We start from the raw sequence: 27,873 nt of genomic DNA on the forward strand, positions 1-27,873 counted from the left end.
GCATAGAAAATAGCAAATACGAAAACAGAATAAAGTCTATTTCCTTGTCTTTCTATTCCTGTTGTATGATTTAGCAAAACTGAACAAAATAAAGAAGCCATTCTTCGTTTTTGGGGTGCAGATTGACAACAAATAATATTCCCCTTTTTTTCTCTTTTGTGCCCCCAACTGTTATTTGATTCACCAACATTGGCAGAAATCGGAAAATGGGCCAATTCTCGTTTTCTGGTTTCTAACTCCACAAACGAAAAACTACATATGAGTGGATTTCCGATTTCCGTTTTGAACAGGCAACTCGAATGGCCGCAAGGTATACGGACCGAAAAGTGTCAGGTTGAAAATTGTAATTTTGGTAGCATTTTGAAAGAGACCAATATCGAAATATTTTATTTTATTTTATTTAAACCAGTTGTTTATCATGAGAGTAAAACGCAAGCTAGCCAAAGAAAAATCACACCTAGCATGTCACATTTAAAAAAAAAAGTCTGACAGCTAGCTAGTTACTCGCTAACCTAGGATAGGGTTCGGTGCTCTGTAGCTAACCAGCCAGCAACATTTCTGTTTCGCCTAATCTTTACTGTTAGTTAATTAATTAGCTAGCTGTCTTAACTGCATAGCTAGCCAGTAAAGCCAGTTGTTAGTTCGATAGCTGCTTCATCTCGTTTGAGAAAACCTGCATTGCTGTCGCCGCGAGGAATTGCTGACGTGTGGTGAGTTAGCTTCGCATACGGTCTATTTATTATGACATGATAAAGGCTAAAGCAATGCTAGCTCGTCTAAGTAATGTATTTATTGCTCGCCAGGTTTCTATCTAATCCATTGTAATAAGTCGTCTCAATTGGCCAACTTGCTATTATCAATAGTTAACTATATTTACTGTTAACGTTAGTGAGCAAGCTAGCCTACAGCGTCGCAGGTTGACCTAGTCTAACAAGCTGTCAGTGTCAAATAAGTGCTTTTCACCTGGCTAGCTAACTGAGTTATCAACATCATTTCCCTCGTTATCTAACGTTACGTCTCTTAACACATTGTTTCATGCTAGTTAGATGTAATGGCAAACTCACTCACACTCGCTGTGTGTTATAGCTAGTTTGCTAAGTCTTGGTTAAGGTAGGCCCCTACAGCTAACACACACGTAACTACTAGGCGTCGTGTGTGTCCGTGTCCATAAAGAGTAGTTTGCGTTCTGGTAGTTAGATTAGATTAAACTTGATTGTTATTGTGCAGAGTACAAGTACAGAGACAACGAAATGCAGTTAGCGTCTAACCAGAAGTGCAAAAAAGCAGAAAAGTGCAGTGTGAACAGCATATACAGGTAGTGCAGTATATGAGTAGTATAGTAGTGCAGTATATAAATTTGCAGTAGCATTATAAGCAGAATAAATAGAATGCAGCATGAACAGTGTAAGCAGCATATGAATTAGCAGTAGCATTATAAGCAGAATAAATAGAATGCAGCATGAACAGTGTAAGCAGCATATGAGCTGTATAGACAATGCAGTATAGGCAGTATATATGTATTAACACCGTTGTGTCGTCTGCGAACTTAACAATGGTGTTTGAGCCGTGTGCAGTCGTAGGTGACGAGGGAGTAAAGGAGGGGGCTCAGCACACAGCCTTGTGGAACGCCGGTGTTCAGGGTGAGGGTTGAGGAGGTGTGGTTGTGTAGCCTAACAGGCTGCGACCTGTTGGTTAGGAAGTCCAGAATCCAGTTGCAGAGGGAGGAGTTGATGCCCAGTTCACTGAGTTTGGAGATCAGTTTGGAGGGGATGATGGTGTTGAACTGAACTGAAGTCAATGAACAGCATTCTCACAGGTGTTGTTTTTGTCGAGGTGGGACAGGGCGGAGTGAAGTGCCGTTGAGATGGCATCCTCTGTACTCCTGTTCTGCCGGTAGGCGAATTGGAAGGGGTCCAGTGTGGGTGGTAAACAGGTCTTGAGTTGAGCTAAGACCAGCCGCTCAAAGCACTTCATGATGATGGGCGTGAGTGCCACTGGGCGGAAGTCATTAAGGCTCGTTGCAGTGGAGTGTTTTGGCATCGGCACGATGGAGGTGGTTTTGAAGCACGCGGGGACAGCTGCTTGGGCTAGGGACAGGTTGAATATGTCAGTCCAAACCTCAGTCAGCTGCACAGCACAGGCCCTGAGGACACGTCCGGGGATGCCATCAGGACCAGCAGCCTTACGTGCATTAGTCCTGCTCAGTGCCGCACACACGTCGGTGGGAGGGAGTGTGAGGGGCTGGTGATCTGCAGGGAGCACAGCCTTGATGGCCACCTCCTTGTTGTCCCTGTCAAAGCAGCCATAGAAGTGGTTCAGCTCATGAGGCAAGGAGGTGTCGATGGAGGGAGGGGAGGTGTTAATGGGTTTGTAGTCTGTGATGGCCTGGATGCCTTGCCACATGCGTCGGGGGTCAGAGTTGTTCTTGAAGTGATCCTCTATCCTTAGCTTGTGGTTGTGCTTGGCCTTTTTGATGCCCCTCTGCAGGTTAGCCCTGGATGAGCTATAGGCCCGAGCATCCCCTGATCTGAAGGCAATGTCGCGCGCCTTCAGCAGGAGTCGGACCTCACTGTTCATCCATGGCTTCTGATTAGGGAAAGTGGTAATCCGTTTGAGTGTGGTGACACTGTTGATGTTGGAATTGATGTAGTCCAGAACAGAGGAGGCATATGAGTCAATGTCCGTGTGGGAGTCATGGGTGGCCTGTGTGGCAAACACACCCCAGTCAGTGTTTCCAAAACGCTGCTGGAGCGCTGAGTCAGCTCCCTCTGGCCAGACCTTGACTGTCCTCACTGTAGGTTTCACTCGTTTGATGAGTGCTGAGTACTTGGGCAGTAGGAACAATGAGAGGTGATCAGATTGACCTAGGTGGGGGAGGGGAACGGCTTTGTAAGCATCAGCCATGCTGGTATATACATGGTCCAATGTCCTGTCTCCTCTGGTGGGGCATGAGACATTCTGGTGGAATTTGGGCAGTACAGTCTTTAAATTGGAGTGGTTGAAGTCACCCGCGACAATGAAGGCTGCCTCGGGATGCAGAGTCTGTTGTTTGCTAATGGCAGTATGCAGTTCTTTCATGGCAATCTTAGCATTAGCATCCGGGGGGATATAGGCTGCCGTCATAACAGTGGACGTGAACTCTCTGGGCAGATAGAAAGGTCTACACTTAACCAATTTACTCCTAAAACGCCTGCTAAAAACGGCTCTCAAAACCTATGGTATTCTAGGATAAATGTCCTTATTGCCTGAGGGTTTTCCGAAAAAATACTAAGAATTGTCAACGTCTACCAAAACCTTAATATCTAAGCCTCTGTAGCACATAGAAACATGAAATAAATTGCATTTTAAAGGTAATAATCACAGGTTGTATTAAAACATGCTCCCTTAGGACTAACATACCAACACATTTTTCAAAAAATCCTCAAAATCAGGGGAAGAAAAAATATATTGTATTTGATTTATTTATATAACAAATAACATTTTAAACATGCCAACACACAGACCAAGGCACCTTGGTATGAGAGAGAGGTGGGAAAGGAGTGGGGAAGAGTGGGGAAGGAGTTGGGAAAGTCCTGAGGTGGAACTGGGAACAGTCTCAGTTTCACTATATCCTGAATCGAAGGACGTGGTGCATGAAGCACTCGCGGTGCAGAGGAACGTCACACTGCCTGCACCCCATTAGAGTTGACCCAGGACGCACGTTGGTGCCGTGGTGCTTCAGAGAACACTCCCTACAGGTCTTCCTCTTATTGTTAATCTGGACCAGGTCATGCTCAGCAGAAGCTCCAGCTGGGGTGGTGGGGAGCACCTGGGGAGCAGTTCTTGCAGTGACGGGGACGATTAGCTCCATGGTCAGATCCTCCAGCCAGTCCTTGTAGCCGCCCCTCCTATACTTCCACTCGGCTCCTCCTGCAGACCTGGCAGCCACAAAGGCATTGTAGCACGCCACCGTAGCAAAGTAAAAGAACAGCCTCCTCCACCACTTTGTAGACCGATGTTGGATCTGGTAGTAGCCCACCATCTGGTCCAGAAGGTCTACCCCCTTCATATGTTGCTGATAGTCAGCAAGGCATGCTGGCACCCGAACCTCCATCTGGCGTTGACCATTGGCCTTCCTCCTCACTGACCCATAAGCTGTCGGGTCATGGTAGTTGGAGAGGACCATCACTGCCTTGGTGTCCTGCCAGATGCAGAAGGTCAAGTCATCCCGCTGCGCCACCTTGAACTCATGCCTGTTCAAGCCAGCCTGCTTTGTGAGGTCCTTGTTCTTGGGGAGGTCCTTCCTGTTGGCACGCACCGTTCCACAAGCTTGCACCCCCCTGTTCTTGAGGTCCACCATCAACTTCACACCGGTGTAAAAGTTGTCCATGTATACGGACAGGTTGGACCCGAAATAAGGTGTCGCCAGGTCTGAGACTATCCGGTGAGCCAGGTCTTTCTCCGTCTTACCCTGAATGGCCCCCGTGTACACCTGAAAATTGGTGACATAGCCTGTATTGCTCTCCGCCATGACCCACACCTTTATTCCCCACTTCACCGGCTTCATGGGGAGGTACTGCCGGAAGCCCAGGCGTCCCTTGAACTTTACCATGGACTCATCCACGGTCACGAAGCCATTGACCTCATAAAGTGCCTGGAATCTAACCAGGAGGAGGTCCATGAACCCCCGGAGCTTCCAGAGCTTGTCTGATTTGTCCACGGCAGGGTCCATGTTATCTTGGAGATGGAGATATCTGAAAATGCATGTGATGAGGTTAATGAGTTAGTAAAATGGCGCCGCCGATGCCGGTCGCCGTTGTGAGAGCTCCGCAGAGGATGTGTGTTTTTTTAGCTTTTGTGTTTTCTAAATTTTCTCATTGTGAGAAACTCACTGGCACTGACATCCTACGACAAGGACACACTTCTACATTTAAACTACAACCTAAGACCAAGTATTTTGGATAATTATTCTATCGACACGGCGTGGCCGGCGGAGATCAGAAGGACCCCCCACGATAACAACAATGGGAGCGCGCCAAAAAAGAAGAGGAAACACCGGGGAAAGCGGGCAGGCATTCGGAACCGGCTGAGAGCTCAGGCCCACCGTCCACCTCTGCCCAGGATACTTCTTGCTAATGTCCAGTCTCTGGAGAACAAGATGGATGATCTAAGGGCAAGGATTACTTTCCAGCGAGACGTAAGAGACTGTAACATCCTTTGTCTAACAGAGACATGGCTTACCTCGTTGGTACCGGACCGAGTCATCTGCCCTTCCGAGTCCTTCTCTGTTTTCCGGGCGGATAGAACGGAGGAGTCCGGCAAATCCAAGGGTGGTGGAGTTTGTTTCATGACCAACAACAACTGGTGTAACCCTAACAACGTAACGACGCTTTCTCAGTCCTGCTCGGCTGACCTGGAGCATCTGACCATCTCATGCCGTCCATTCTACCTTACCCGGGAGTTCAGCTCAATCATCATCACAGCCGTCTACATTCCACCACAGGCCAACACCGAGGCAGCGCTATCGACCCTACATGATACGCTGTGCCGGCATCAGAGCAACCACCCTGAGGCGGCGATGATAGTAACAGGTGATTTCAATCGGGCTAACCTTAAAAAAGTTATGCCTAACTTCCGTCAACACATCAAGTGTGCCACCAGGGGAGATAGAACTTTGGACCATTGTTATACTCAGTTTAAGAATGGGTACAAAGCTGTTTCCCACCCTCCCTTTGGGAAATCAGATCACTGCGCCATTCTGTTGATGCCTGTTTACAAACAGAGGATCCAACAGGTAGCGGTCGTGAAAAGGGAGGGAAAGCGGTGGTCCGACCAATCAGAGGCCGCGCTAAAAGACGCGCTGAGTGACGTCGACTGGGATATGTTTCAATCAAGTTCCAGCGATGTCAGCGAGTTTACAGAGACCGTCTTGGACTTCATCTCCACATTAGCTGATAACATCGTACCAACGACAACGGTAAAGATCTACCCCAACCAGAAACCCTGGGTCGACAGCTCCATCTGTGCCGCTCTGAGGGCTCGCACCGCCGCTTACAACTCCGGGCTGGCATCCGGCAGCATGGAGGAGTATAAAGCGGAGTCCTACAAACTGCGGAGGGCGGTGAAAGCCGCCAAGAGGAGATACGCAGACAGAATGCAGGCGCAGATGGAGAGCAACGACACTATGGCGAGGACTACGATCTATTACGGATTACCGGCACACACCCTCCTCAACCGGAAGTGCAGATGCTTCCCTAGCCGAAGACCTGAACTCTTTTTATGCACGGTTTGAGGCTGGCAACACCACCGCTAGCGCGCCGGTTAACAACAACAACGTCAGAGTGCTGGCTAGCGCGGCTGATGAGAGTTCACACGCTGGGGCAGAGCAAGCACTCTCCGTGACAGAACACGACGTGAGGAGGGCTCTGCTGAAGGTGAATACAAGGAAAGCTGCTGGCCCAGATGGCATACCTGGGAGAGTACTTAAGACCTGTGCTAACCAGCTAGCTCCTGTGTTCACCACTATATTCAACCTCTCACTGGCTAATTCAGTAGTTCCCACCTGTTTTAAAAGATCGTCTATCGTCCCTGTGCCCAAGATCACCTCCCCAGCCTGCTTGAATGACTACAGACCCGTGGCTCTAACCTCAGTGGTCATGAAGTGCTTCGAGAGGCTGATTAAGGATTACATCTGCTCCTCCCTCCCTCCGACCCTGGACCCACTGCAGTTCGCATATAGACCAAACGGATCTACAGACGATGCAGTTTCCCAGGTCCTCCACACCACTCTCTCTCACCTTGACAGGCAGAAGGGGGGCTATGTGAGAATGCTGTTTATCGACTATAGCTCAGCGTTCAATACCATAGTCCCCACCAGACTGGCTGATAAGATGATTGGTCTAGGACTGAACATTCCCCTGTGTGCCTGGATCCTGGACTTTCTGACGGCCAGGCCACAGGTGGTCAGGGTGGGTAGACACACCTCCAGCTCACTCACACTGAGCACAGGGTCCCCCCAGGGCTGTGTCCTTAGTCCCCTCCTCTACTCCCTGTACACCCACGACTGTGTGGCTAAGTCCAGCGAAAACTCCATCATCAAGTTTGCGGACGACACGGTCGTGGTGGGGCTGATCTCAGATAACAATGAGAAAGGCTACCTGGACGAGGTGGCGGACCTGTCACTCTGGTGTCAGGAGAACAGCCTCATCCTGAATGTCTCCAAGACAAAAGAGCTGATTGTGGACTTCGGGAGAGCACAAAAACTAAGGGCCTACACACCGCTGGACATCGGAGGGACTGCTGTGGACAGGGTGAGCAGTTTTAAATACCTGGGAGTCCACATCTCAGAAGACCTGACCTGGACTACCCACATCAGTTCTCTGGTGGGAAAGGCAAGGCAGCGCCTGTTCCATCTCAGGCAACTGAGGAAATTCAGAGTCTCCCGGAGGATCCTTCAGTCCTTCTACTCTGGAGCTGTGGAGAGCATCCTGGCTGGCAACATCACCGTCTGGTACGGTAACAGCACGGCCCAGGACAGGCGAACTCTGCAAAGGGTGGTACACCTGGCAGAAAAAACCATGGGAGCTCCAACCCCCCCTCTCCATGCCCTGTACACCAGGAGGTGTAGGACCAGAGCCTACAGGATTATGAAGGACCCTCACCACCCGAAACATGGACTGTTCCAGCCGCTGCGGTCAGGAAAACGCCTCCGCTGTCATGCAGCAAGAACAGAGAGGCTAAGGCTGAGTTTCTTCCCTCACGCCATCAGAATCGTCAACGATGACCCCACCAGTGCCCCCCTCAAGTCACTCACACATGCACTGTCATCTTAACACATATGCACACACATAATCCATCTGCTATTTATATTGCTTACTTATATGCTTACTGGTTATACTGTTCATATTGTTTATACTGTCCATACTGTATATTTTTTAGTACTTCTATTTTATTTTATTCTATTTTAAAACGTATTGTTGCACTACTCTGTGGCACTGTCACTTTTGCATTTCACTGTATACTTGTATGCACGTGACAAATAAAGAATCTTGAATCTTGAGTTTAAGCCTAACATGTATTGCCATCATTGTATTTATTTATATGTATTAAGGAAGAGAGCGCAAGAAAACAAAACACAAATCATTACCTCCAGATCATGTCAAAGCGGTCCCTTGCCATGGCCTTGGGGACGTGGGTCTGGTACAACCATTTGGTCTGCCTCCAGTAATCCCTGCGTGCTGGCAGCTTCAAAATGCTGAAGGTGAAACACAGCCCGACAAATGTCTTCATCTCCGTTTTGGAGATAGGGTTCCACTTGGAGTTGGTGGGGGGTCTGACCGCGCGTCTCTTCAGCGTACCGATTCGTTTCCGTCACCAACATGTCCCAAAGCTCATCGGTAAAAATTCGCGAAAAGACATCCAGGGGGCTAGCATCCACGGGGATCGGCTGCTTCACCCCCGGTTTACGGGTGAACTGTTTCGCATTGCGTGGCTGGTAACCCTCGGTTTTCCAGTCTACCTGGAATCCGAGAAAGTCGTCCTCCTCCGTCTGTCTCGAAATCCCACTCCTGCGCTCTATCCAAAGGATCATCAGGTAGATAATCATCCTCTACCTCCTCCTCCCTCTCAAACTCCTCAATCTCTCCCAACTCTGTCACTGCCCTCGCTGTCAAAATGTTCCTCTGCCGTAGCCATTTCGCCGCTCTCGAAATAAAATCTACAATAAACGCACGTGTATGTCAGATTGATTGACGTGATTTTCGGCGAACCACGCGACATTTCGGTGGTCACGCATTTTTTAGAAATCAACAAGACCCACCTCGTGTATTTGAACCAATGACTCATGAAAAATACGACAAATAAAAAATGCTGCGCCACACAGCATCCGGCAGGAGAGGAAATGTTGCGCCGTGCAGCATCCGGCAAAAATGGGTTAACCATGAGAAACTCCAGGTTAGCTGAGCAGTGACTCTCGGTGATGGTAGTGTCCGTGCACCACGTCTTGTTCACATAAATGCACAAACCTCCACCTCTGGTCTTACCGGAGTCCCCCGCTGTTCTGTCTGCTCGGAGAACGTAGCGCCCTGCTAGCTCGATAGCGTTGTCGGGTACCTCGCTGTTGAGCCAGGTTTCCGTGAAAACCATGATATTGCAGTCCATAATCCATTTGTGTGTGGTGATTCGCAGCCGCAGTTCATCCATCTTGTTTGCCAGGGAACGAATATTGGCGAGGAAAAAGCTTGGTAGTGAGAGTCGATGTGGAGTTAGCTTGAGCCTAGCTCTCAGCCCACCTCGGCTCCCTCGCCTGTGTTTAAGTTTCAGAGCCGGTCTGGGGTTGCTTCCGGTCGGTGTAGCGGAGTTAGCTGGTCCCGCTGTTTTGGTAATCTCAGGTATTGCATCGATAAAGATGTCTGGAATGCCGGAACCGATGTCCAAAAGTTCTTGTCGGCTGTACGTTATGTACGCTAAACTGTTTTTAGCGAGAATACTTGAAATAAACAAGCAAATAACCACTAATTCGCAAACTCTGGAGAGACAGTGTCGCGATCCATGCGCGCAGCCATCTAGCTTGCTGCTGCTGTTTTAAGCGACGACAGTGGATCTGTGCTAGGACAGATCTGCATCTCAGTCGTATTTTCATCTCTTGGGAATGTGCTAGCTAGCCAATGCTGAAACAACAATTTATTCCAGATCTTATTATACTGTACACTACACCTGACACATTGAAGTTCATAGCAGCCAGCCATCATATGCTATTTATCTCTAAGGAACTAGGTGAGATGTAACCCAACAAGCCTTTGCCACCTAGTCTAATTAATGACAGTGAAGGAACCCTGTCTGTCTTTTTCTTTATGGAGTCTACCCAGGGAAAAAAGTGAAAAAGCTCATCTCAAGGTGTCCAAGGGAAGCGGATTCACATCACAGCTATCAAGAGTAGGCTACTTCTTAGGACAAACCCAGGTGGCCAGCTGAGTGCCCTTTTAAACATCTGAAACTGAAAAGCCATACTTTCAGAACTCCTTTGGCAGTTGCAAGACTGCCAAGAGGCTGCATGTAAAAAAACATTTTGAGGGCATTCAAGTTGCCACCTCCATTGGGGGGATGGGGGTGGGGGGGGTGTATAATGCCTCTAATTTTTGTCTTGCCTATTAACCTTAATTATTGTTATTTGCAATAATGGCAGAATTAAGTTTGCTTCTCCCTGTTGCAGTGTCCTCAACTTTTTTTTAACTTTTTTTTAAATATTGGCTGTTTTGTTTGAGCAGTGTTACAGAATAAAGGTGCATTTTCTTCCTTAGGACAAATGCAGGGTTCTCCCCAAAGAATGTAAGTGGTGCTGCCCTACTGTAAACTTGACAAGGCAAATTAAACTATATATTTAGTAATGATAGAGTAACTCTGATTGCCAATGACATTGTTGTTAAAAGTGAAAGCATTATGATGTTCCTCAGTGAATTTAGAGTTTTAGCAGTATTTTTTGCGCATTTTGACATCAATAAATGCAAGTCTGGTTTTGATAATGCAGTCTAGCGCCACGCTGTTCAAAAATCCTGGGGAGAACCCTGCAAATGTATAGCAATTGCAGTGTATGGCGCAAAGCATGTAGACCAAGATGTGAAACTCATTTGGGTGACATCAAAATGGGTGACATGAAATGCCCCAAAAAAAAGCTGTTTGATATTCGAGACGTGTACTGGTACAAGTAACGTGGCTAACGTGACCAGCTGAAGATATTTATTTACAAAAATCGGTTTAAACCTGCAAAGTTTTTCACACTGACGATGGGGAAAGCGAAATAATGAACACAAGTCCATTATTACGGAGGGATCACGTTTGACCGCCAAATAGCTGCATGATCATGTCAGTGTTACAATAGAGATATCTGATTACAGTGCTGTGTGCTTGTTTGGGTTTCTCCAGTGACGTTACACTTTGGGTAATTTCAAATCAACTAATTAATCTTGCCCCTTTTGGCAATTTCCATACATTAGGCTAGCCCATGGGAAAAATGGTAAGGCTAGAATGTGATTGTTGGATCTGTTAAGCAATTTGTGACAACTGTTTTTTAAAAAGTGCTCGCCTATACAATTTGATTGATTGATGAACCTAAATGACCAATTGTTACCATTCTGGAGAGACAGTCAAAGTTGACCCATTTTTTTCACCCTCCTTATCTTCATCTTTGACAGAAGGTTGATTTGGGGATTGTGAAGCTTATAAATTAGTTTACCAAATTAGGCTATAGCCTTTTTTTTTTTTTTTTTAGAAAAACTGCTTTCATGCAAATAAGGTCACCTTTGACCTTGATTAGGAAAGACCATTAGCTGTTTTTTACATTCATGGAGTGCTTAGACTATGTAATCTGTGGCTTCTCACAGCATACATGATTTTTTATTTTTTATATACACTATTAATTTAAAAAAAATAAAAAAAATTTAACAACTTTAGTTTAATGTTGTTTCCAGTACTGATGTGTTTAAACTTAAATCAAGGGTTAATAGCTACAGTAACTATCAGGTTATTATGGCTGTCAATGGGACAGAAATACAACTTATGACTACTAAAAGAAAACAAGTACATTAGTTAACATTAGTTAATATAAAACTAATTTGGCGAACACCTACAGATGAAAACATTAGCTCGCTAGCCAGCAACAGTATGGCTCTCACCTAAACTACCTGCCTGCACTCACATCCCTGGATTGTACACCACACTGGATTATTGGCTCTAATATGAAACATTACTGGACACAAATCGATCACCAAAGGTACAGTAATCTTGTCATGGTTTTTACCTGCCTTGCGCCGGTAGCTAGTTGCCTTTGAGTAGTGACACATTTGAGTTATTTTGCTATTTCCAAGGCATACAACAACAATTTAAATTGCAAGGTTGACTTTTCCTCTTGCTTATCTGTTACTTACTTTTGTTTTGAACACTTTGAGATGTCTCACAAACGGAAGATAGCCCTGGCAACAGCTGAAATAAACACTTAGAAGAATCTGAGCAAATTTGAACTTCAATCAAATGAGAATTAAATTTCATTTAATAATTTCAGTGCCTATAGAAAGTCGTCATACCCCTTATGATGAAAATAGTTACTATATTTGTCGTACAGCCTGAAATCAAAACCCATTAAAAAAAAAAAAAAAAAAAAAAAAACGTTTTCCAGCTTTATTTACAAATTTAGCCATACAACATGAAAGTAATGAAAAAAATTATAAAAAATGAAAAACAAGAATAACAGGGTTGGGAAAAGTCATCAGTCCCCTGATTTAATACTTTGTAGAGCCACCTTTTGCTGCAATTACAGCCATCAATCTGTTTGGATATGTCTCTACTAGCTTTGCACACCTAGATTGGAGAATATTTGCCCATTCTTCCTTGCAGAATTGTTTGAGTTCAGTCAAATTCCGTGGTGATGGACTGCTCTCTTCAAGTCCATCCACAGATTTTCTATCGGATTTAAGTCAGGGCTCTGACTTGGCCACTCAAGGACATTCACCTTTCTATCCTTAAGCCACTGAGTTGTTCTTTTGGCGGTATGTTTAGGATCGTTGTCGTGTTGGAAGGTGAATGACCTGCCCATCTTCCGCTGTCTAGCAGAGGGACGCAGGTTGTCCTCAAGAATTTGGGTGTACGTGGCAGCATCCATCTCCCCTTCAATCCTGACCAATTGCCCAGTCCCCGCTGAAGAGAAACATCCCCACAACATAATGTTTTGGGTGGTGTGCTGTGTTTGGTTTTCGCCAAACATAGCGCTTGGAGTTCAGTCCAAAAAGTTCAATCTTAGTCTCGTCTGACCATAAAACCTTTTTCCACATGGCAACAGAATCTTCCAGGTGTGTTTTTGCATAGCACAAACCAGACTGACTGTGGCACTTTTTCAGAAAAGGCTTCTTTCTTGCTACCCTGCCATACAGGCCAGCTTTGTGTAAAGCTTGTGAGATTGTTGTCACATGCACAGACAGACCAGTCCCAGCCATAAAGACTTGTAAGTCCTTCAAAGTTGCCTTTGGCCTCTTGGTAGCTCCTCTGATAAATGTCCTCCTGGCTCGGTCATCCAGTTTGGACGGACGGCCTGATCTAGGCAAGGTGTTGGTGGTGCCATACGCCTTCCACTTCTTAATGATGCTCTGAACGGTACTCAGAGGGATAGCTAAAGCCTTTGAAATCTTTTTGTAGCCTTCACCTAACTTGTGCCTTCCTACAACTTTATCCCGGAGGCCTTTTGAAAGTACTTTTACAAACATGGTGAATTCTTTGCAGAACCATGCACTTCTAGTAGTGGAATCCTCAAGAAACAGCTGGTTTTATTCTGAAGTAATCAAAACCACTACAATTGATGTCAGGTGGGGGGCAATTAGCCTGGTGTTTGATCTGGAAGTTGATTGGTTGCACCTGAGCAAGTTTATAATGGTATACTCTAAGGGGCTGATCACTTAACCGAACCAGGTATTTCACTAATTAATTTTTAATAATTGTCTAGAATTTTTTAATTTTTAATTTTCACTTTGATGATGAGGGTTATAATGTGTATATACAGCTCAAAAAAGTTAGATTTGATTTATTTTAATTTCCAAGGTGTAATGTCACAAAAGGTAAAGATTTCACAGGGTATGATGACTTTCTATAGGCACTGTAAATGAAAAAACACATTCTTCCTATGACAACCTACACTCACCGAGCACTTTGAGGAACACCTGTACCTTCTCATGGTGGAGGTGGTGTAATGGTGTGGGGAATGTTTTCTTGGCACACTTTGGGCTCGTTAATACCAATTAATCATTGCTTGAATGCCACCACCTATTTGAGTATTGTTGCTGACCATGTGCATCCCTTCATGGCCACAATTTACCCATCTTCTAATGGCTACTTACAGCAAGATAATGCACCATGTCACAAAGCAAAAGTCATCTCAAACTGGTTTCATGAACATGACAATTAGTTCAGTGTTCTTCAGTGGCCTTCCCAGTCACCGGATCTGAATCCAATAGAACACCTTTGGGATGTGGTAGAACGAGAGATTCACAGCTTGAAAGTACACCTAAAAAATCTGCAGGAATTGCGTGATGCAATCATGTCATCATGGACCAGAATCTCAAAGGAATGTTTCTAATGTCTTGTGGGATCAATGCCACGAAGAATTGAGGCTGTTTTGAGAGCAAAGGGAAGAAGCCCTACCCAATATTAGTGTAGTGTTCCTAATAAGGTGCTCAGTGAGTGTTTTTTCCACTCAAATGTTAAAATAGAGAGTCTTATGTTTTTGTTGAAGTGATTTTACCTTCCATGGTTTAAGGTATTGTATGCTTAAGCGGGTGGTCTTCTAAAATATGAAATGGCCGCTACGGGGACTAGAGGGTTAAACCTACCTTGTAAATTATCCATTCACTTTGTTGACAATGACACCTCTTTCTCAACCTCCCTCTAGTTGAGACAGACTCTTGCCATGTTTTTACAGACAGATGTTGAGGGAAGGCTGTCTATGCCATGCAAATGGTTTGTGGAGCTGCATTATTACATTGTGTCGGTGTAGCGGCAAGGACATAGTGGCAGGTCAGAGTACCCTTGTGTCAAAACTTTAGCAGAGGGGAGATGGCACTGATGCTGCCATTTCACATAATTGCAGCTGACTGAGATGTGCAGTTAGGTCAGTTATTTCCATAGCTGGTATTAATAGGATGCCTTCATGTTCAGAACGTTGCCATGCCATTTGCGCCATCATTGTTAGATTAGATTGAGTGTGTGCATGGGTATGCACTAGGGGCAGAGGATAGTGTTGACCCCTTAATGAATTCTCTTTAGTTTAAGGCACTGGTATTTTTTTATGAAGAGACATACATGATTGACACAGTTTATTGTTGACAATGGTGGATTTAGTAGTGGCTGTAGAAGTACTGCTACCAATCATTAAAAGCCAGTCAATAATAACGCTAATCTTGTGTTGATCTGCTACATTGCTGCCAATCTGTGGTATCCAGTTCACACCACACTGTAAACTGACTTTGTTTGAGCTTAAGAGGGGAGTGGCTTACAGATAAGCCAGATCAGCACTACATTTAGGGGCGCATGCGCTAGATAGTAATTAAGTTCAAGGACATGCTATTTCTCTCTCATGCATGTGGGTAATGTTAACAGTCAAAACTGATCACTTCCATGAGTCTCAATCTATTGTTGCCTGTTGCTTCATCATTATCAGTGTTTTTTTTTTAATTTATTTTTTATTCACAGCTAAAAAAAAAAGGGGTATCCTGGCTTGAATGGTGTGGCCTTCTGAGGGTACTGGTTAACTTCTCCCCTTAGCTCCTTAGGTAGCCTGACAGGTCGTGGCATGAGTACAGGTCTCAATTAAAAAAATGTTTTCTCATATAACCTACCATGCCCTTCTGTTAGAAAATACTGGTGTAATTTTGTTACCAAATAACTAGCTTGTTAGCTTAGAGCGTTGGACAAAATTAATTGTGGGGTTGACATGACTCCAGCAAATGACAGCTGTTTTCATAAGGTCTTATGACTCAAGGACATCCCATGAGTGTCCCATCAATTCTGCCCCCCTTCCTTGAAATCCCTTCCCCCGATGGGCCAAGTGACTGTGATCTCTCTCTGATGTTTACAAGCCCTCTGGAATGTGTTAATGCTGTGGTGTCTATAGAATATAATTGATTGGATGAGGTCTCATTGGTTCTCCTTGGATGTTTTTTCTGTTATTAATAGGCTTATTGTATTAAGATCCTCTCGCGGCTTTGGGAGATCCTCATGTAGATGTTTGTTGACATCTCCCTCCTGGGCAAGATTATTTTGTTGGTGTTAAGCAGATACCCAATTGCATGTAGAATTCACTTGCTTTTATGAACGCCAATTGTTTGCCAATAATCAAGGAGTTCATTCTCAGATGAATTAGCTGCAAGACCATTCTTGTCTTTTTTGTTCAACTTCAACAATGTGTTTTTAACAGTTACCAAAGCACACAACTCAATCAATGCACTTTCTCTTGCCATTGCATTAGTTAAATGTGGTGAGTCATTAATCAAAGCATGGTTAATACGGACCTGGGCGGGTGATATATCGGTCCTGAATATAGGCCTCGCTATTCATGAGTTATCCTTACAAACAATGCAATTATAATACCAGTGCAATGGACCAATACAACAAAATGCATGAATCAATTTTAAGCAATTTCATGCCGGGCTCACCAAAACTGAAGTGAGGTTCTGTATCTTGGATTGTCCAGGGAGTGTGATAGTTCGTGAACAAGTTTGATCTGACTCCAATTCATAAAAGATGATAGATTGGCTCCCTACTTGCATACACTAACCCAATATAATGAGCCTGAGGTTTATAGTCTGAATACCAATTTCCTTTCCAATGACCATTGTAATAAACTGATTGGCCATTTGGCTGCATTCCCGTGGAGCGTAATCAAAGATACATAGCAAAATACTGGAAAGAAACATCATACAATAATGAGAATAACATCGCAATACTACTCGTAAAACACATAAAAATGGGATAAAATATGACTACACACATCTATGGAACATTAAAATGTCGTAATAGAAACACGTAGGAGAAAAAAGGTGAGAAGAGGTCACTATGATTTAATTGCCAACAGGACGTTGGCCAGGCATGCCCACTCCTCTGTGACACAATAAACCAGGACAGTTGTAAAGTGATGGCAGTTGATCAAGGCAATTCCTTTGGCTCAGATACACAGATAGTGATAAACATTTAAATGGTATGAAGTGGTATGAACAGCAACAGTGGGGGAAATAATTATTTGATCCCCTGCTGATTTTGTTAGTTTGCCCGATTACAAAGAAATGAGTGGTCTATAATTTTTATGGTACTTTTATTTTAACAAATAGAGACAGAATATCAACAAAGAAGTCCAGAAAAAACACATTATATAAAGTTATAAATTCATTTGCATTTGATCGAAGGAAATAAGTATTTGATCCCCAAGCAAAACATGACTTAGTACTTGGTGGAGAAACCCTTGCTGGCAAGCAAAGAAGTCAGACGTTTCTTATAGTTGGTCACCAGGTTTGCACACATCTCAGGAGGGATTTTGGTCCACTCCTCTTTACAGATCCTCTCCAAATCCTGAAGGTTTCAAGGCTTTTGCTTGGCAACTCGAAGCTTCAGCTCCCTCCACAAATTTTCTATAGGATTAAGGTCTGGAGACTAGCTAGGCCACTCCATGACCTTAGTGTGCTTCTTCTTGAGCCACTCCTTTGTTGCCTTGGCTGAATGTTTTGGGTCATTGTCATGCTGGAAGACCCATCCACGACCCATCCTCAGTGCTCTGGCTGAGGGAAGGAGGTTCTCGTCCAAGATCTTATGGTACATGGCCCCGTCCATTGGCCCCTCAATGCAGCGTCGTCCTGTACCCTTAGCAGAGAAACAACCCCAAAGCATAATGTTTCCACCTCTGTGTTTGACGGTGGTGATGGTGTTCTTGGGATTGTAGCATTCAGCATTTCTCTCCCTCCAAACACGAAGGGTCGAATTTATGCCAAAGAGTTCAATTTTGGTCTCATCTGACCACATCACCTTCTCCCAAGCCTTCTCTGTATCATTTAGGTGTTCATTGGCAAACTTCAGATGGGCCTGTACATGTGCCTTCTTGAGCAGGGGGACCTTGCGGGCACTGCAGGATTTCAATCCGTTACGGTGTAGTGTGTTACCAATGGTTTTCTTGGTGACTGTGGTCCCAGCTGCCTTGAGATCATTACCAAGCTCCTCCCGTGTAGTTCTGGGCTGATCCCTCACCCTTCTCATGATCATCCTTACCCCACGAGGCAAGATCTTGCATGGAGCTCCAGGCCGAGGGCGATTGATGGTTATTTTGTATTTAATTGCACCAACAGTTGTCTCCTTCTCACCAAGCTTCTTGCTGATGGTCTTGTAGCCCATTCCAGCCTTGTGCACGTCGACAACTTTTACCCTGATGTCCTTTGAATGTTCTTTGGTCTTGCCCATGGTGGTGGAGAGGTTGGAATGGAAGAGATTGATTCTATTGACGGGTGTCTTTTATACCCATAACAAGCAGAGATTAGGAGTACTTTTCCTAAAGTGACAGGACTAATCTGTGTGCCTCATGGGCATATAACCGGTCTGTATGAGCCAGAATTCTTGCTGGTTTGTAGGGGATCAAATACTTATTTCCTTCGATCAAATGCAAATGAATTTATAACTTTATATAATGTGTTTTTTCTGGACTTCTTTGTTGATATTCTGTCTCTATTTGTTAAAATAAAAGGACCATAAAAATTATAGACCGCTCATTTCTTTGTAATCGGGCAAACTAACAAAATCAGCAGGGGATCAAATAATTATTTCCCCCACTGTATATTTCCCCCACTAATCATATTTTCTGACCTGTTTAATCATCAGCCTGTCTTCAAATCCATCTACATCTAAGCTCTTATGAATGCCGGTATGGTTTATTGGAAAAAGCCTATGACTACAATGGTTGAAATATCAATGTGAAACAGCATAATGACCGTAGCCTAATCTCAGTGATGTTGTCCATGTGTTTGTATTGATTGCTGTGCATACTTGCAGGAGCTTGGACTGGAGTACCTCCTCAGTGGTGTGAATGAGGGAGTTATGGCACTGGAGTCCGGCCAGTTGCTCAACCCCGAGCTCCCGCTCTTGGCTTCACCACCGCCCCCTGCCATCGTCAATGGAGAAGGCCCCCAGCAGGTACCTACACATCCAAACCTACACTGTTGGGTTGGCTGGCTTGGGTACAGCACTGGCCACGTGTATGTCTAAAGCCACAATCTGGGATTTGTTTTTCAGCAGTTTTGGTATACAGAGTAATGGGACTGAGAAAAATTTAACTCCTCTTAAATTCATAGACAGTGCCCTAGATTGCAAGAACTGATGGTCCATGAAATCCACATGATCGTTTTAAACATATTTGTACATTGTTTGATTATGTTCTTGTATTTGTAAACAAAGAAATAATAAATTTATTATATAGTTATTATACTGTAGGACAGTTGTGCTAAGCTCATAGAGGTGTTTCCAAGTTGTATTCTTGAAGAATTATGAGAATAAAATATCATAAATTCGAATCACCCAGATTGTGGATTTAACATAGTTAGACACAGATGTTTATTGTATCATTGAAATGTTCCACACCTGTTGGCTCTATGTAAGTCTAGTCTGGATTTGTCATTGAGGTTGTAGACGTAACAGCTACGGCTCTCCTCATCCCAGTGACTGATCCTGGGCTTGACCTGTTGAATAACAGCTACAATGTGGTGTCTCGCCTAGGTGTTTTTCTTGTCAGTGTGATGGTCATCAATTTGATTTGTGTTTGTGACTGCCAAGAGAGAGAGAAGAGAACATGTGATTTTTTTTTTTTTTTCGAAGACAAACTTGTCGAAGACAAAATGACTCTGTCATTTTCCAGAGTGGAAAACCCTCATTTAGCAAAATAGTTATTTTCTTAAGAGGAGTAGAGTAAATGCTTTGTTGTGGCAGGGAAGGGCTTTGCTCTAATGAAATGCAGTTACCTTGTTAACCCTTTGTGGTGGTCACCTGATTCCCTGTGCACAATTTTCCACATGGCTCGCTGGGTACTTAAAGAGCTCTCATTAACATCATTACCACCCGACTGTGTAGGCCAATTTGAAACACTGTTAAACACTATGCCCTCATGAAGAGGAAAAACGGGTCAGTAAAAGCACAGTGATTGTTTGCATGATCATTTTCATTTGCCCTGGGTGTGATTTTGATTGTTATGGGTTTCATTAACATTTTGGTGTGTGTGTTTGTGTGCACAATGGAAACTGGCATTACGATGCAAAGCTTTCCCTGATTGAGCAAGGAAAATCCTGCTGGAAAGCAGATATGGTGCTGGATACGTGATGTTTCATGTCATGGCCTTATTTGAAATTCGTGCGTGTGTCTCTGTCTCTGTTTCTGTTTTTATTTATTTATTTATTTTACTTTTTTTTTTTCTTTTAATCCTGAACCTTAGACCAAAAGTCAGACACCTGAGGGCAATACAAAAACAGATCTGTAGCTTCGGTTTCTTGACTACAAAATCTGCAAAGTGGCAATTGTTCAATGCCCCATATGGTCAGCATTATTTTGGTTGCAATAATTTTATGTAGCAATTTCACTTGTCAATTGTTGTTTCATGTATTGCTTCATAAACCTCATGCCATGGGATAGGAACGTCAAATATCTGTTCCCAGTAATCTTGTTTGATGTATTGCATAGCGGTCAGTGTTTTTGACCTTTAATTAGACTGGTAGATCTTTTTACTTTCTCCTTTTCCAATTTTCCTCTTCCAATTTTGTGACAAGGCTGCTATCAGTTGATTTTGTAATTTTGGATTGAGCATGCAGTCCCATATTCTTTTAAGTTGTTTGTGACATAATTTCGTTCTTCATCATATCATTGTGAAACATTTTTTCCATAAACACAAAATGGCCATTTTTAAATCGAGGAGCTTCTCTTCGTAATCTGCAAGAGAACCAGTTTGGGTGAAAGTATAGGTTTTGAATGATTTGAAGCTTTTAGTGAGAGGTTCAATGCTTTGATATTTAAAAATGTCAACCCCCTATATTCATGTTCATGATAGATCGTCACGTTTAATTTTCTCTGGTTTACCATTCCAAATAAACTGAAATGTTTTTTTCCCCATATAATTTAAATATGCCATGAGTAAATATGTGAGCTGAGATATCACTAAGGAGTTATTCAGTGTGATTTTTCTATAAATGGATGGCTATTTACCTCTCCAAGGTTGCAAGGTCTTGTCCATTTTAGTCAACTTGTTATTGAAATTGATGGTAGTAAGTTCATTTATTTTGGGGATATGAATACCAAGTATGTCTACTCCTCCGTCAGCCCATTTTATCGGTAGGCAGCATGGTAATGAAAACGTTGTATCTTCCAGTGATCCAATACGTAGTGTAGTACATTTTTCATGATTAGGTTTTAATCCAGAGAGACAAGACAAATTGTCCAAGTCCTTAATAAACCCTAGCACTGATCTGGATTGAGGACTCATGAAAAAGCTTGAATCGTCCGCATACATTGACACTTTTGTGTTCAAGCCCTGAATATCTAATCCCTTGATCATATTATTGGATCTGATTTTAGTTGCTAGTATATCAATGACCATAACAAACAAATATGGTGACAATGGACAACCTTGTTTAACACTTCTTGACAGTTCAATTCTCTCTGAGAAGTACCCATTATTCATTATTTTACGCCTGGGGTTGCTATCCATAACTTGAACCCATTTGTATAAGAGATTCTCAAAAATTGAAGAAGTCAAGACATTTGTAAATAAATTCGACTAACACTATCAATAGCCTTTTTTGAAATCCACTATGAAGACCAGGCCTGGTTTCTCTGATGTTTCATAATTACTTATTTCAAGTAATTGTCCTATTACTTGTCATATTACCAATGTATCGTCCATGCAGAAATCCTGTCTCATCATGATGAATAATATCTGGTGAGACCTTCTTAATTCTGTGCGCTATACATTTTGCCAGGATTTTTGAATCACAACATTGTAGGGTAAGGGGCCTCCAGTTTTTTAAATAGACTGGGTCTTTATACTGACCACCCAGACCCTCTTCTGATCAGACCCTGCCTATCTGTTTGTTTAATCTATCCATTTTTGTAGGAATAGTTAAAACCAAGAATGGATCTTTCAGTATCTTAAAAAAAAAAGCCTGGTTATGCCATCAAGACCAGGGGTTTTTCCCGTCTGAAAAAACCTGATCTTTTGTAATTTGACCTTCACACAAATGTTTTTGTTCTGATGATGATAATTTAACATTATCTTTGGGAAATAAGTCATTGCAATGATCATCATTGAGGAGAATGGAGGAGACTGAAAAGAAAACGTATGCTTAAAATATTGCGCTTCGTCTTTCAGAATATCATTCGTGACGCGTGGTTTGTTGTGTCATTTGTAATGAATTTTTGTATATTGTTTTTGGTCGCATTTCTGTATTGAAGGTTGAAGAAAAAACATTATTTTTGTAATATACTGTACTTGATCGTTCTTGAATAAGTTCCTCCAGTTCTTTTTGTTTGTTTTCTAAATTGTTCTGTTCTTCTATTGTACAGCTTTAATCTGCATCCACTTGTCCTGTTAGTTTCTCTCTTTTTGTTATTGGCCTAATCTCTCTTAACCGGAATTGGTTTTGCTTTAATGATGAGTATTGAACTGAATGACCTCTGTGTCCCACATAATAAGAGGATCAGCTGTAACTACAGTAGGCAGGGGTTTGCAGCGGACTATATCTCAATGCCGCTGCTGCAGCAGACACACTGTGTGAAGGTGGTGACGAGCTGTGAAGGATGTTTGAGAAGAGAATGGTTTGCCTCATCAGAAACGTGATTTTGCCAATCTATTATAGCAGCTCATGAATTGCAGAGATGAAGAGTGGAAATGGTTTATATATCAGGTTATTTTAACGAGGACAGAGCAATGGCACCAACTCTCATGTGAAATGTTTTAGCGCAGTCTGACATGAATAAGTGAGTCGGCTTTAATAATGTGAAGTATTGATTACAGAATGAAGTTAGGAATTTTCATGTGAGACGGGAGTAAGGATGTTGGGATTGAGACTGGATAGAAAAGTAGCCTACAGTTGTTATCATTAAAACCGTCGTCATAGTGTGCACATATTCAGCAAGGGCAGCCTTCTCTCGTTCACACAATGTTGTAATAATAATGATGCATCTATTTTGTATAGTGCTGTTTTGAAGGGGGAGAGCGTGCTGGATAAATTGTCACGCTTTTGTTTGTTAATCGGAAAGCGATTTGACCTTGTTGTAAGCGGAGCTCAAGCAAGCACACGCACACAGACATTTAATTCCCCCTTCATCTTCCCCCACCCATTTGTTAACAATGGCCAGTAACTGGACACATTGTGCTTGTTTGTGCTGTTATTTGGTTTTGATTCAACACTGACGTTCTTGATCACCTTCCGGTTGATGGGTGAATAATGTAGTGGTTAGTGCGAGTGAAAAGCATGAAATGATCGGGTCTCCGGTAAATGACACAAGGCCTACAGCTGATTCACCCGAATGCCCCCGTCCGGACTCGTTAACGGCTCTGATCATGAGAGCAATCCCAACGCATCCAGACCTGCACTACAATCTAGCAGGAGCCTATGCGAACAAACACCACGACACAAAGTGATTGCATATAGGCTGTAGGAGTAGTCTAACCAGTGCGATATCTAGACTACCAGAGCGCAAGTTGCTATGAGTGGTGGAAGGTGAGCGAATTTGTCCGAAAATGTCATCTTCTGCTGTCCTATATAGGTTGTTATAATTAAGTGTCACAATAGGCTCTGCCAAATCCATGCGCACTTTATTGGAAAGCTGATATCTAATCATTGACAAATGAGGCTAAATCAGCTGGAAGTTTATGCAGTCGATCTGCCGGACAATTCATACAGTCGGCCATGCGTTCAATGTTTTTAATGATAACAACCAGGCACGTCTCCAGGCACTAAAATATGTAACATTAAAGGCTACAGTAAAATCAATGTTTGCATGTCAATCTGAAATCAATGGAATTGGTTAAATGAAGAACTTTACTGTTCTAGGGGAGGAGTGGCATTGGATTGTGCTCAGCATTCGAAATGTATCTCTCTAGTGGCTACATAAATTGCTTTTGTTTGTTAATGGGAAACGGATGTTAATGGGATTTGAGCTTGTAAGTGGAGCTCAAGCATGCCCACACACAGGAGCTGAATCAAAATGTGTAGCCGACAGGTCTTGAATGTCACATCAACAACTGTCCAAGGCTACAGCAAATGATATGACACCTATATGAAAGTACTTAATTTGTAGCCAACTATGATACATGATATGACGGACAGGGGCGAAAAAGAACAGTCAAATACAGACAGTAGGCAACTACAAATGACTCGTTGGATAGGAGGTGCAGCAGAGGTTGGCAATGGCATTATCAATGCCAAATACGCCACAATTCGCTAACCTTCCCCCACTGTCCTTAATGTATGGAATGTTACATGCGGCCGTACCCACTAATTCAATTGAAATGTATTTGAGCAGAGTGGACAGGCCTACCACTCTATTTGATGAGTGTTAATGTTTGCAATGTCTCCCATGGCCGTAGCCACTGATTCTATTCAAATGTCTTTAATACAGTGCATATTGTTAATGTGGAATGTCACATGTGGCCCTACTCACTGATTTACAAAGCCATTGTCCACAATTGTGCCTCTTCAATTTGTAGCAAACTATGATGCATGACGTACAAAGAGAAGTCAAATACAGACAGTATACAGACAACTACAAATGACTTGTTGTATACGGGCAGTAAAACTCTAGTCATTGCACATGGCATGTAAACATTTTTGATTGATTCATGAAGGCTCTCCATTTCAATCATGTGAAATACGTTCAAGGTGAACTCGCAGTGCCAGAGCAGAAAATTAATGACACAAACTGCGCTCTTTGCTGTGTGAGCGTGCTGGGTCCATCAACTGAGAAACATTATATCGATATGAATTAATAATGTGCAATTTTGCAGACACACACACATTCCATGTCTGACAGCATTTTATGAAGTGTCCATGAACACATGATTTGTTCTTAAATAGGGTTCATTTAACATTTCAATTTTCTCCGACCAGACAATAATTTTTCCAAAACAAAAAACAATTCATAAGCTACTCTTCACATAATTCATCAGGCGGCAATGTTTGTAAACACACTTTAAGCATATCAATTATGCTCAACGATGCCTCCCGGTGGTTGTTTTGCTGAGGTGAATGACCTGAAATAAAACTCACTCGTGCCGTCGCGGTACTCCTGCGACATCGTCACACTGGCGGCCAACTCCGGCCATCATCTGCTAAACCGTTAAAGTTATAGCTAGCTATACTTATTTCACCAATTACCTTTAATAATGGTAATTATTCTGTTATTATTCCAATGGATCCTGCTAAATTTCTACTAGAAAATACCATGATAATCATACTGCTATACATAAGTGTCCTCCGAAACATGCCCTAAAACTTCCCATCCCGGATTGCCCCTCTTGCGCCATCATCACCTTCCAACTTCTTAGTGCGTAATACTCCAACTGTACCATATGTAACCATGTTTGCACCCCCAATGCATCCAGTCCAAACCTAAAGGCCTGAGGCTGGGTCATGGGAGGTACATCTTCTCTATGGTCACTAGCCTAAAAGGCTGATGTTATGAGATGATTTCACTCGTCAATAACATAATAGAAAAGGGCAATAAACAGAAAACAAAACCAGAAACAAAGAGCTGACAAAGAAATAATAATAATAGCCAACAAGAAAAATAAATAAGAAAACAGAAAAACTATATCAACATGACTAAACACACACCAGTCAACACCAACTATCTTAATCGTTACCACAACGATAACAACAGCCACATTGACCTCAACACCAGCTACAGCCAAAGTACATCTGTAGCCTATAGTTTATCCCCAGTGAGGGGTCAGGCCAATTCCGTGCCCGCACACCCCCCGACATGCAGGTACCTTTGGGTACCTTTCTGCCAAATCGATGTGCCCTTTGGAAATCCAGCTTTTCAACCTGCTCCATTGTCATCTTGAATTGTTCTTTCATGAATGTGTTCACCTTATTTTCTGTCACCATGTAATCCTTGTGTTCTCCCTCTTCCACTCCCATTATGATGCTATTGTGGCGCTTACTTCTTGCGTGTCAAATATTGTAGATTTCATTTGCTTGTATTCGTTTGAGTTAGGGTTCTGTTCTGTTGTAGTTTGGAGGGTGCTCACCGTGGCTCAGAGGGCTTTGTGTTCCGTATTCATCTCTTTTATGAGTTTGTTGTTGTATTCTACCGCAACCTTAAGCGCTTTTTCAGTTGTTCGTTCATGCTCGCAAACAGTGTCCTCACCTTTTGAGAATGTGTTAGGGAAATCCTCTTCCGTTATTTCTCTGTTGGTGTGTTTGGTAGGACATGCTTCTTCGGTTTCGCTGGAGGACAGTACTTGTCGTGTGCGGTTTGTTTGTTGACTTAACATGTCATTACATTGATCAATAAAAAGCTCTTGCGATGCCATCTCATCCAGTTTGTTTTTTATTTTATTTTCCCCATTTTCAGACAATGTCCATAGGACACGTTGTGGGGCTCAGAACGACACTGCTACCATACCTGTGACGACACACCCGACAGGGTTACCGTTAATTGTCAATTATTGCTGTTTCCAGTGTGCCCGCTTGGGATAATTTCTCTGTAAACAAATCCACATACATAATTTGGTCTTGCAAATACAGATTCTACAGTTCGAATTCTAAAGTGTTGTATTGAAATGATTTGATACCTACACAAAGCAATGCTTTTATTCATAACTTTGGAAAGATGTTTGTCCCTGCTTTTGTTTTTCTGCACACATCCTGCAAATGTAAGAGCATTTATTGACAAATCTTAAGCCATACTGTATTTACAAATTATTTTACATGTTTTTTTTTTTCATGTAACCTTTATTTATACAGCGGAAACACACATTGAGACCAATGCCTTTTCTGCAGGTGCACCCTGTCCACAATATTTACACATTAACCAAACAACACACAACAAATACAACACAGTTCAATACAGAAATCAGTACATCATATAAAACCACAATATATTCGGAGAAACAATCACATCTTTCACCAAGGAGGTCCTCAATTAACACCCAAAATTTCCCAATCGGCACCAGAACATCCAACAGAATTTTTTGTTGTTGATTGTTCCATCAGTTCGGTGCACTATAACTAAAATTGGCTTTACCCAATTCGGTGGAGACCCGGGGAACCTCAAGATTTAACCAACTCTGAGAAGGTGTGAGATCATTTGTTCTTGAATTTTAATAATGAGGTTAGGTAAACCGGGAGATTATGCAGTAGGGCTTTGTACACAAAAAGAGAGTAATTAAGAGATACAGTATTTTAACGAGGTCCAGCCAACCTTTTGATAAAGTATGCAATGATGAGTATTAAAAGTCCCCTATGGTAGATGGCATCCAAAGGTTTAAGTGTAGTGGCTGCTGCTATCACCATAATCAAGCACTGGCATGAAAGTTGATGGCACAATCTATTCCTATAAAAGAAGCCCACCTTAAATCTTAGCATTTTAACAAGCTCCTCTGTGTGTTTTCTGAACGTCAAGTCTTTGTAAAACCAAATGCCCAGGTATTTATAAGCTCAATGGGGGCACCACCCATAGTACATATGCATAAATCAGATAATTTTTTTCTAGGATTTGGTAAATAACATTTTGTTTTTCCAGCATTAAGCACCAACCTCAGCCCAACAAATGCTCTCTGCAGGACAGCCTGGTCAATCGTGGGGGCAATAGCATATACAACAGTGTCACCGGCATATCGATGCAGGTTACAATTATTTACAGATAATCCAATATTGTTGATATAAATAGTAAAAAGAACCTGACCAAGAATTGGTCCTTGTGGAACACCCTTTGTTATGTCCAGAAACCTGCTTTAACACCATCAGTTAAGACACACTGCGTTCTGTCCGTTAAATCATTTTCAAGCCATCTACATGAAGCCTGATCCAAATGTAATGGTTTACGAATACAAATCAAGACTTTTTGTATGTGCATATACATTATTTGTGCTTTGTGTTTTTGTTTACGGATCTGGTACACAGTTGTGAGTTGTATTTATTAACAATAATATTGGCACCCTACTCTCTCTCTATGTGATAGGCCTATAGCTACTGACAACTGTAGCCTATATGCGCCGCTCTTGTGATCAGAGCAATTTATTGGGTCCAGAAGATCCAACGGGCAGGCTGCAATGTTTTACGGAAACCCTGGTGTGCGTGTGCTTTTTTTTTTTTTTTATCAGAAAAAAATGTA

General features: G+C 42.8%; 1 protein-coding gene across 2 annotated transcripts in view; it reads left to right on the top strand.

Annotated features, from left to right (window-relative positions):
* The first annotated feature begins 364 nt into the window (after positions 1-364).
* The window catches only part of LOC310823863 (fibronectin type-III domain-containing protein 3A-like), a 90,875-nt gene continuing 63,366 nt past the window's right edge, over positions 365-27,873 (top strand). For both annotated transcript variants that reach the window (XM_083696746.1, XM_083696747.1), the window contains exons 1-2: positions 365-710; positions 18,544-18,684. In XM_083696746.1, the coding sequence (XP_083552872.1) occupies positions 18,589-18,684 (96 nt within the window). In that variant the 5' untranslated portion in view covers positions 365-710; positions 18,544-18,588. The remainder of the gene's footprint in view (positions 711-18,543; positions 18,685-27,873) is intronic.

The sequence above is a fragment of the Argentina silus genome (assembly GCF_951799395.1).
Source record: "Argentina silus genome assembly, chromosome: Y".
Lineage (NCBI taxonomy): Eukaryota > Metazoa > Chordata > Actinopteri > Argentiniformes > Argentinidae > Argentina > Argentina silus.